Genomic DNA, 11,882 nt, shown 5'->3' on the forward strand with positions numbered 1-11,882 from the left:
CATACCACATTTAAATCCTGTTACTATGCAAAATAATTAGTACAGTTTCAAAGTATTGAAATAGAATAATTATCTTGCAGAATCTTTATTACACCAAGCAATACTTTGTGAGATATGCGTCTATTTAGCAACATCTTTGGGAAGTTTTAAGTCATGTACCATCATTTCTATTCATAGTGGATTTTAATTATTTAAGTTATATTTTATCATTACAAGCTTATTCTTTGTTGAGTATTACACTTTAAAGCAAGAAACATGGGCTGTCGTTGTGCAAACAGAGAAATTATACCTGTGGTAAATCTCGGCTAGTTAGGTATTTTGTGCGTGACCTGCATTTTCTTCTGTAATTTATCACGTTTAAAGTTGATGCTACTTTAATCAAGGTACTAGGTCGAACAACCCAAAATGCCACCCAAAGATGATGACAATCACATAATGCTGATTAATCACACCAGTGTGATCCTGAGCACAAGCTTTTTCATCTTCACAGATTTCAGAATAAGATTAGTATCTTTCTGCCTACTTTAACACATGGCCTACAGCATGACTCTTAAACCCCTTCATTTGCGTAGGCTTAGAAGGTTATTTCATTTGAAGGATCATGTATTTTTCAGAAAGAAAAATGGTGTGGCATTTCCATTTGCGACACTGGCGATACATTTTATAAGCACTTGCAAGATCTAAGAAAGGAAAACAGTTTACAAAGTACCTGCTTGGCATTGGAGACCAGTAGCAGATTTTCAGTGTAAATAGGCTAAATATCTTGATAAAGTGTGAAGTATCACCTTAAATTACATTTTGCTCCTAGAATCTTGATTAAAAACTAGTTAGCTGTGAAGCATTAATTTATTTTGTCTAGACAGAATGCATTCATTATCCTTGAACAGCAAAGCAAACACTTTTAGTCTTAAAACAATGAAATCAAATAGGAATGTCAATGTAATGCATATAAGTCTTCATGTATATGCTATCATGTTTTGTTTAAATTGCTTAGATTTTGGCCTGCTCTGTAAATTTCTAGTCGGCATCCTCTATTTTTTTAATGAAGAATGAAATATGATTACCAGGGAAAAGCTCTAGTTCAGCTTTGTTGTAGTCCCAGATGTGCACCTGGTGCTTTTGTGTACTTGTGTGTTAAGCTGGGAAGCATCTTTGTGACAGCATCTTGTTAATGAGCTTGGCTTTAATGCGTAGAAGAGGACTGAATGGTAAGCATATAACTAGTAAAAGAACTTTAAAATTTAACCCAAACTTAATCAAGCTACTGAAACATTAACATTTTTCTTGAAATCGCTTTTGTTTTGGAACCTATCTGCTTATGCAGTGCTTTTACCTTCTGTTGCTTTTCTAAGTGCCAGCTTCTTTCCCAAAGGTGTTCAGTGACTAATGCTTTGGTTTCAAGCCAGAATATCTGATAAATGTCTATTTCTAGGCAGCTTTTCTACAAGTCTTAATTAAACTTTAATGTCAAGCTGAAGTTTACTTTTAGCCTCCCATAGGGTGTCTGTACTTGTAACATGATTATAGAACACTACATAGATCATAAGATAGGCATGTTCACTTGACCTCTTTGTGACCTGTTTCATATTAATCCTATGCTTCGAGTACAAAGACTGAATTTTTAAATAATGTCTGAAAATACTGTAGCAGTAGCACATTGCTATTCTTGTATGTAAAGGAAAGGATTTATCTTGTAATAGCCAGAAGCATGACTGGTCTGATGATTTTCTTGCTCTTGCATTAACAACCTTGGCCTTTATAAAAGTACAGTACTGGAGCCGACTGCCATGTAACTGGTGTAGTACCTTCAGTTACAGGTCTGAGTAAAAACTATCCTAATGATCTCCAGCTAAGCTTTATCAAAACCAAATGAACCTAAGAGCCATGGAGGAAAATTGGTGTGTACAACCTGTATATAGAATTACTTTTTACTTTTTATTTTTATAGGCCTCATGATAAGAAAACATATCTCACTGTTGGAGGTGTGAAGTCTCTGTTGTTGAACATTTCTCTGCTTAATGCTGGAGATGATGCATATGAAACTGTCCTCCACATTCAGATCCCTAGAGGTCTTTATTTCATCCGACTTTTAGAGCTGGTAAGAACAACAACAACAACAAAAAATCTGCCAAAGAGCAACCCTTCGATATTTTTTCTTTTTCAGCCGGATATTTTTCAAATTGTGTTAACGGGATTGTTGAGTTTCTGTAGATACTGACAAACTACACCCCCTCTAAGAAAAAAGTTGGCAAAACTCCAGTTACATTCTCAGACTTCTAGTGGCCTTAACTCTGTGCAATTTAATCAATACAGGTGACTTAAATAATTTGAATAACAGGGTGTGATGGTTGCAACAATATTTTTTTTTTTAAGAAAGGTTTCTAAATGTATTTCAGGATGTTACTTGCTACTTTTTTGTCCGATGATCATGTTTTCTGTGATCATAAAGATATTGTTGAATCTTCTGGTTTTTGCAGACCCATAGTTTTATAAAGAAGTCACAAATCTAACTGTTCTTTTTCTGCCTTTAAAATTACTGCTCTCTGTAGAATCCCTGACACCTCTCAGAGGTTGGCATTAAACTTGAGTGGGTCTGGGTCTGATTGCACTATTAGCAAACAGAAGATGAAGTAATAGGATGCAGTAATCAATATAAGGACATCTTAAAGTAGTAATGAATAATATGAATGGTCTGTATATTTGCATCAGTGATAACAAATATACAACAATAACAAACACCTCATTCAGGAAAATAAAAACCACTCAGTTTCAGTGCATGCATGGAATATGAAATGCCAGAAAGAAGTTTTATTTTAACCATTAATAATCTGTGCTTTGTTTTAGGAAGAAAAACAGATACATTGTGAAGTATTAGATAAAGAAATTCAGGCGGTAAAACTTGAGTGCAGCATTGGCTACTTATATGTAGATCAAAAATCAAAGGTAAGCTATGTATGAAATTCGTAGCTTTAAAAATGCTCTATCTAATTTAGGATTTTCAGGGAAAAAAAAAAAAAAAAAAAAAAAACAAAAAAAAAAAACACCTTGGTTTTCAGAATCTCTCCTTCATTCCAAACTAATGTATTTTAACATGTTGGTATCTGAATCTCTCTGCTACTTTCAAAATCAGTTGCTTATTCCAGGGAGTGTCTGGAATAATTCATTAATGGACAAGATAGTTTGTATTATGCATCAGTGCTTTGCTTCCTAGCAAAGCGAGGTGTCTAAGGCTATGAACAAGCACGTTAGGCCAATCGAAAGGCGATACAAGACAGAAAAAGCATGTGGTTTCTTACTTCTGATTTTTTTTAGAGCAGTAAATTCTAAATGAATTTAACACAATATTTTTATTTAAACTATGTTAAGACACACTATTACTTGATATAAAGAAAATCTTATTTGTTCTACAGCTTGATTTTAGTTTCCTCTTGGATGCAAGCTCGTTTACCAGAGCAGATGACGACCTCAACATCATCATTAATGCTACCTGGTAAAAACTTAATAAAATTGCTCAATGTGAAATATTACTAGCTTTGGAAAACAGAATAAGGGACACTGAAAAGGCTTAGCAAAGCACAATTGTGAGAAAGCGCATTGCTTGCAAATTTGTAGAGAGAGGGAAATTGGAGGAAAAAAAAAAAAAACCACCAGATAATAGGTATTTAAACAATGAGCACTTTTTTTGCCTGTATAAAATGGTTTTTTTACTGTCTGCCATGTTGTTACCAACAAAAAGTTTTGTTTTAGTAAGCCAAAAGATCTCTTTAGCATGAGTTTATTGAAATATTGTGCAGCACATGATCATGCCTTCCATACTCATTTTCCTCTTACTGTGTCTTTATAGTAAAAATGAAGATGAGAACATGTTGCTGGACAACACACTAACTTTAGCTGTACCTCTAAAATATGAGATTGAATTAAATGCTCATGGGTAAGTCAGTTATTGCTGTACCTGCACCTCCTATGCCTATAGAACTGTTGTCTTGCTACTATTTTAAAATCCCAAAGCTTTTAAGCAGAAGCATGATGTAGCTGAAGAATCCTGGGAATGAGATGACACAGCTATCCTGAGGTCTCACCCATACACTTCAAAGATTTTGTTTCCACTACTCCAAGATGTTACCAGTGATATTTATAGCACTTTCAACTTGTCTCTAAACAGACTAATGTTTTTTAAGAACAGGAATATATTTTATAGAAAGAGGTATTTATTAAGAGCACAGCAGACCCTCAGATTCCTTCCTTAATATGGATTTGTTGTGGGGCATTCATAGAGCATAGTTTTGGGTGAGGATTTATGACTTCTGATTCATCTGTCTTTTTAAGAGGAAAGACTATGATGGTAGAGATGTTCCTAGATTAACATAAATGCAAATTCAGGTATTTGGAATCAATCTTACTGGAAATGGATGGCATGGAGCAGGAAGTTATGCTAATGATATGTAGCAATTCTATTAATTAACAACTTCTAAACCATTGCAGATTTGTATCACCAGCTTCATTTGTTTATGGAACAAATGAGAAAGATTCACCAGTTACATGTATGAAGGAGAATATCAACTTCACTTTCCATGTAAGAGTTTCTCTTTGTAAACCCTTTTATCATTGCTTTGAAGGTTAATGCTTATATTTCCAGTGTGTCTAATGACACTGCACAGTTAGTAAGGGAACTTTTAAGAATACAAGGGCACGGTGAGCAACTTTTGTGCATTACTGATGGGAAGTGGCTGTTAATACCTCTTTGAACACTTTTTTCAGTCTGGACAAGGTTTGGAAAAGCCTTTCTCTGAATGGTCAGAGGAAAAATACTTAGCACAAGCAGGATTCAGAGTGGTAGAGCAGTTCTGACTCCCCACTTCTACCATTAAGAAATACTTTAACAGGAATTATCTTACGGTTACGGTGAGCAAAGGAAGTAGGAGCTCCTCATAAGAGGATCTATAGGTATCAGATTTGTCTCCAATGGATTAAAAGCAGGAGTTAGACATTAATCTCTCATAGTTCCTTTTGCATATTCTCTCGGAAGGCAGTCTGTATGACCTCAGGGTAGTCATCACAGCTTAACACTACTTACTCACTGGGTTCAGAGAAGGGTTCAGTCAGCCTACAGAATGAATTAAGCAAAAGGTTACAGCTCCTAGCAGAATCCACTTTCATGACAGCATGACAATGGAGGTGCTACCCTATTCTGTGATGTTCTATGTATTTATACTTTATATCTTTTTTGTTTGTTTGTTACTTGAATAATTACCATGAATTAAAGCTTTAAATATATCACATTCTTTCTCACAAGGTTATCAGTGCAGGACCAAGCATGGCTCCAAATACAAACTTAGAGATAATGATACCTAATGCTTTTCCACCCACTGACTTCAAATTATTCAATGTATTGGATATCAAGGTAAGCATAGGTTACTTAATTATATTAGCTATTTCTAATTCTATGAAGAAGAGGAGCAGAGCACAGCAGAACTGCTAAGTATGTGTTCAGTTTGTTAGCTATAGGGAACCAGAATTAACAACAGTAGGATGATCTTCAGCCCCATGTGCTTCAGAACTCTCAACGTAAAATTTGCATTCCTTTTGAGCTTCTTGCTTTTCAGAATTGTATATTCTGATTATCTGATCTTTAAAGTCTAACACTGACGACGTTATTTTTATTTCCAGACAACAGTTGGACAGTGCTCCTATAATAAATATCCCAGAAACTGTAGTGCAGCAGAAAAAAATGAAAACATATTGAAGGATGTTGTCACTTTCTTTTCAAAGCCTGCTAAGAGACAAATGGTAAGGTCTGTCTTTTGGTGTCAGTAGGAAATAAATGACTGTATGAAAGAGCCTTAAGAAAAGGTATCTCTTACGAAGTCACCAGAGCAGTCTTCCAAGGATTTGCAGTGAGATCTGTGATAAGTTCAGCATACTCCTAAGTGACCTAAGTGAAAAGGTAAGAACTGAGACAAGAAAGTTGATTAATGATACATCACTGAAGTCAGTGTGGATGACAGTCACATGTGGAGAACTGCCAAAGGGTTAGGTAACTGAGTGAGGGGGCACACAGAACGGCAGATGGAAGTCAGTAACAAATCAAAAATTAGGCATCGGGAAAAACAGTCTCAATTTTAGTTATGTGAAGTATGGAGATGAAAAATCCATTGCCTTTTCCACATCAATAAAAGTGCCATCAAATGTAGCTAGTGCAATCAGTAAAAAAAAAGTACTCATGGTGGAACTGCTGACCAAAGGGTGTTATGAGTCCTAAAGATAAGTGAATTCCAGGGCAGACTATACAATTAATGGGATTGAAAGTCATTAGGAATTAAAATGTATATGGAAATCATTTTTGGCTCAGGAACTTCTTACTAAAAATGTTTGGGAGGCTGGGAGGATATCGTTCATTGCCTGGCCTGTTCAAGCTCATCCCTCTGCACCTGCTCATAGACCCTGCTGGAGATCGGATACTTGACCGGTCCAAACCAGAACTGCTATTCTAGTGTCACATTTTTGAGGGTTTGTTCTCACAGAAATATGTGTTCTGCAACTTGTGTTTGCTAAAGGACGATTTTGTTTAATACTTTAATCTTAAAGGAAGCTGGATGTTTTTAAATATGTTAATTTGGGACTTCAAGTAAGCACATTACAAAGAACACCATCCAACCAATGAGGGACAGCCTGCACTGGAATATCAAATCTGAACTTAGGCATTGCAGTCTTGGACAAAGAATATAGTCATGTACAGGCTTGCTTGTTTTCCTTCTCCAGAGTTTAGTGAAATGGTACTAGCTGTCAGTGTAAGGATCAACCAGTCATACTGTTTCTACTGGATATCATATAGTCATTGCCACATATCATTCTTTAAAAGCTAATTTGAAATAAATGTTAAATAAAAGCCATATAACCAAATTATAACATTTTTCAGTCAAAACAAAAATTAATTTTTAAGAAAAACAGCTTCTTGTCTTCTGTAACAATTACATTGGTCCCTTATACTGTTCCTTTAGCACCTATGGATCAAAAAGGACAGGTGACAGCATAGCACCCTGACTTTTCAAGAGCAAGCACACATCTTTTTGTTTTACTTTATTCCTGAGTGTCTTTAATGCTAAGATGATAAAGTTGATAAACTTAAGTTTTATTCTTCCCTTCCCTTCTACAGTACTGCATGAAAAATGACAGCCTGTGCTTACAAATACGTTGCAAGCTTGGAAACATGGAAAGTGGAAAAGAAGCAACTGTTCAGCTGCATCTGGAGGCTACTCCTTCACTTTTAGAAATGGTAACACATGAACTTTTCACATATGAGGGGAATATTTGAAGGCATATTTACAGTATTCTCTGCATATAAAACCCAGGTATTAATATGTTTGCAAACAGTATGTTTAAATCCAAGTCGTTTAGGTGTTAACCTATTTTATGTTTTCAATGCTAAGTCTCAAGGTTATAGATGACAAGTGAAAACCACTGAAAAGTATGTATTTTAGATTACCACTTCATTTTATGGTATTGTTTTGCCTGTTCTGGACAGGTTATTTAGGACTGGGATTTAATTTCAACTCATAATTGTACTTTGCTAAGAAAAGTAGCATGGATGTGGACTTAAGTAAAATCCAACTGGGCTGCATTCCAGCTTCTGGTACTAATTTGTTTTGTGATCAGAAAAAGGCACCATTGTGTGTTTGTATGAGATTCTGTTTCCGTGAGCAGCTGTGTTACCATTTTTGCTGAGTAGGAATTAATGTGTTGAAGTTATTTTTTAAAAAGATAGGATTTTTTTTTTTAATCAGGATGATGCATCAGCATTGAAGTTTGAAGTAAGAGCAACAGCCTCAACAGAAAAAAATGAAAAAGTTATTGAGCTACACAAGGACAAGCAAGTTGCATATGTAAGAATTCTCTTAATGCATTTGAGATAAACTTGTTAAAGTAGAAAAACCAGCAGCAATTATAATTGTGGAATTCTATACCTATCTATGCCCAGTGTTAATTACTTAAGAATGTAATTAATTTCCCTAGTCTGTTTTAGTACCTTTTAAGGGGAAAAAAAAAATGAAATCAGTTAGCACTAAACTTGTTTTCTGCTTTCCAGGTCTATTTGGAAGGAGTGCACCATCAAAAGCCAAAATACCATGTTACTGTGCTAATTATTGGAATAGGCTTAATAGTTGGTGTTACCTTGTTTTTGCTTCTTTCATTTATATTATGGAAGGTAAGTGTTCAGTATTTCTCAGTTGTTCTCAAGTCAGGAATTCACACAGCTCTTTGGACCTGTTAATGCAGGTTAAGGGATAAATAATACGTTATTATGATCTGTCCTTTCTAAAGAAATGGAATTCCTCTTGTGATGTGTGTTCTTTCAAAATACTTCTCTATACGATGTATTTCATGCCAGAATAAAATGTTTAAAGATTTCAAACTGCAACATAAATGCTAAAAAAATCCTGTGTATGTGTAAATAGAAAACTATGAAGGATGCAGCTTCTCTGACAAGCAGTTAAGAGATTAACTTTTTTACCTCCATGCGGACTTTCTCCATCATTTTTCCCAGGGAAGTGTAGAAAGGAAACTTAACAAGAAAGCTTTATTACTATTTCACATTTTAAAAAAAAAAAAAAAAAAAGAAAAAAGAAAAGAAAAAAAAATGGATTCTCTGGACTGTTATAGTTCACAAGCCCATATATCCTTATTCCTTGCAGAAGAGTATTAGCCTCTCAAAAAAGTAAAAGAAAGAGCAAACCCACTTTTTTAATTGAGTAACGCCTGATTACCTGGTATGACAAAGGAATGGCAAATACTATTGTTGCTAAACACCATATATATGTATGTTATTTTAGTTCATCCTTTATGGTTTAGATCTGATAACAAATATATGCTGATAACAGATTCCAAAATTATGTATTTCAGATTGGCTTTTTCAAAAGGCAATACAAATTGGTCCCTCAAGACAACAACAGAAGAGACAGCTGGAGTTTTACAAGTGGGAACAAAGATGACTAAGGTGGCAAATAAATGTATGATTTTTAAACTAAGAAAATAAGATTCAGGTTAATTCACAGGAGAAACATCACTGACAAGAAAGTTGGTCTTGAGCTCACTTGCTCTTACAATATACATTTAATTTCCGTGAACTGTATGGAGGACTACACCTTAGAGTACTGTTCTTTTTCTAATCTGAAAATGGTAAAACAGTTTGTTTTGAAGTCTCACAGTGATATTTGATATGCCATATGTTTTCAGTCAGAAGAACACTAAATATAAAGAATAAATTTAAAGAATTACTTACTGGAAAGAAGAATCTCTAGGAAATAATAACTTTGGGCCAATCCTGGAAGATAAGATCTCAAACACATTAGCATGAGTTATTTTATTCATTTTCTAGTTTCAGTAACCTTTTGATTAGACATAAAAGAAGAAATTTTCATCTTGCTTTGGCAGTTTTACAAGGGTAAATTAGCTTAAACCAAGAGAAGGACCAGAAGTAGAGAGCAAGGATGTAGAAAATGGCTATCAGAAGCTTTCTTGGGCTTCTGATGGTAACCTCATGAGCTTTTGCTTCACAGGCACAGCCACAACACTGCAGAGACTTAGATACCCAGGCAAGCCAGGACCAGGAAGGTCAAAGGTGGATCCAGAGGAGGGAATTCTGTGAGGTATCCTGGAGATGCAGCGCAGAAGCCTCTCTTAGCTGTAGAAAGAGTAATGTACTGGAGCTCATGATTTCTATCCATCTTTAATGTGGTACATGCAAGTACGACAGAATGAGTTGTTTCATCCATTCCTCAGATATTGCTGCCATGATGTTTTGGACTTCTCCAATGAAGTATTTTTGTATTGGGTGTTTTTCAAAGCAAGTATTTATTTTTATTTATTTGAAGAATTTTCTCGTGTACTCAGCATAGTAGTTATTTAGCACTGCCATTCTTCCAGAACAAAACAATTTCTCATGATGGCAGAGAAACACATACCCAAAAGCCTCCAAATGCCAACCGTGCTGGGCCAAATTTTATCTCTAGATGTGCCACCCTTCACCTGAAAGTACTTAATAATGAAGCCATTTGGAGAGCTAGCTGGAGTTCCTGTGAAGTTGCCAGATAAATACCATCCAGATAGGAATCCTCAGAAGCCCCTCAGCAGAAAGGCAAATGACTGAATAGAAACGTGGTTCAGACCACTGCTCTGCTACTAAAGGAAGTTTCTTCAGCTGGGTGAGTTTGCACTGTCACCTAGCTCTGGGGAAACAGTGTAATCTGGGGCGGGGGAAGGGAGGGAAGTTGCCTCCCGGTACAACTTGAGAACCTACAACTTCTTCAGCAACTGAATTTATTGCAACAGCGGTAGGCAAGGCGGCCTCTCCTGCCATGCCTTTGATGTCTTTCTAACTGCAAGGAGAAACAGATGTAGCGAGTACGTACACTCTGGACGTTCACCATCACACAGAAATTAGCCTGACACTCAAAAGCAGTGCAGAGTGCCTTCAACAAGCACTTGTAAACAACAAGCTAAGAGTGTTTGGTGCCATACAAGCCACATTGTCCACAGATTCTAAAGGCAGTGGGGACCATTTTGTAATTTCCTTTCACTTCATTTCATGCCAAAGATGTGGATAACTCTAAAGTATATTTTCCCTAAAATCTTCAGCATAAGGACGAATGAATGTGCTTATATTTAAAAAAAAAAAAAAAATGTGAACAATGAAGTATTATCTTTCAAGTCTATGAAAATAAATGCAAAATGCTTATCTTCAAAAACAGCTTTAGTGAATTTTTGCACTTTAATCAAAATATCTTTGAACAGAAATCAGTTTGATATTAGAGCATCTTGTAAAAAATATACCTCAAGTACTGGAATAAGCATTAACATCCTTTTTAGTACAAACAATGCAAAGAAGTGAAATTAAAGGGTTTTATTTGTCTTTGAAATGGTTTACATAAGCCAGTACATGTCCAAGTACATATTGCCTTGGAAACTGTATACTTCTTAGTCAGATTTTATTATTAACTTGTATGATATGAAGCAAAACTCAGTTTTTATAAATCAGGTTGTCAAAAAAATGAATGTAAAATATCCTGATGATAGCAAAGTTGTAAAGTATGACTTGATTTCATTTTATTAAAAAGAACCTCAACAAGTTAAGCACATGAATGGTGTTTCTTCTGCAAATTCAATTGTTTTGTTAATTTTCAGTTCTGTAATAAAACCAGTTATATCTACTAAATGTACCTGGAATCTCCTTCTTAAATAATTTTAGGAAGTTTAGTTTGAATTGTCTTAGCATGTTAAAAATATTTGAAGTGATGTAGTATCAGTTATGGTGGTTTAACTGGAGAGTACTCACTGAAACTCAGCCAGCAGCAGCTATAAAGTGAAATGAGAGGTTCCAACTGGACACGAGGAAAAACATTTTCCTCCTGAGGAGAGCTAGGCATCAGGAGTGCACAGAGGTCCTGTCATCTCCATCCTTGGAGGATTCAAGGCTTGCCTGGATGAAGCCCTGAGCAAACAAACCTGATCTTGTAGCTGGACCCACATTTGATTGTCTATGATTTTGGCCTTTACTGCTGGTCAGCTTTGTCAGCAGAAACCACATGAGATTTCCACTAAGTTAACAGCCTATTCTTAGGAGTCAAATAATCACCTGCAGTACTTTATGTACAGAACTTTTTTGTCTCATATATTTATCATGGGTAAGAATTTTTCTCAAGTAGTATTTAAAATGAAATAAAATACAGTGGCTGTAGATCCCATGTAAAAGGTTTGGGCCTTTAATTTAGCAAAATCTTACAGGACTGGATTTCACATTATACTTGACTGCTTACTGAAAAAAGAACTTAAGGAACTCACTCTAGCCATGAGACAATGCAGCTTACATACCATTATTTGTCAGCTGC

The 11,882-nt window shown here is 35.5% G+C and overlaps 1 protein-coding gene across 1 annotated transcript in view; it reads left to right on the forward strand.

Annotated features, from left to right (window-relative positions):
- The window catches only part of ITGA4 (integrin, alpha 4 (antigen CD49D, alpha 4 subunit of VLA-4 receptor)), a 31,490-nt gene extending 22,499 nt beyond the window's left edge, over positions 1–8,991 (forward strand). The window contains exons 17-27 of the mRNA XM_008940320.1: positions 1,948–2,098; positions 2,845–2,943; positions 3,411–3,490; positions 3,845–3,931; positions 4,483–4,573; positions 5,294–5,401; positions 5,668–5,787; positions 7,154–7,273; positions 7,782–7,880; positions 8,084–8,203; positions 8,899–8,991. Of these exons, the coding sequence (XP_008938568.1) occupies positions 1,948–2,098; positions 2,845–2,943; positions 3,411–3,490; positions 3,845–3,931; positions 4,483–4,573; positions 5,294–5,401; positions 5,668–5,787; positions 7,154–7,273; positions 7,782–7,880; positions 8,084–8,203; positions 8,899–8,991 (1,168 nt within the window). The remainder of the gene's footprint in view (positions 1–1,947; positions 2,099–2,844; positions 2,944–3,410; positions 3,491–3,844; positions 3,932–4,482; positions 4,574–5,293; positions 5,402–5,667; positions 5,788–7,153; positions 7,274–7,781; positions 7,881–8,083; positions 8,204–8,898) is intronic.
- The last annotated feature ends 2,891 nt before the right edge of the window (positions 8,992–11,882 follow it).

This window comes from Merops nubicus, unplaced genomic scaffold (genome assembly GCF_000691845.1).
Source record: "Merops nubicus isolate BGI_N331 unplaced genomic scaffold, ASM69184v1 scaffold37990, whole genome shotgun sequence".
NCBI classification, from domain to species: domain Eukaryota; kingdom Metazoa; phylum Chordata; class Aves; order Coraciiformes; family Meropidae; genus Merops; species Merops nubicus.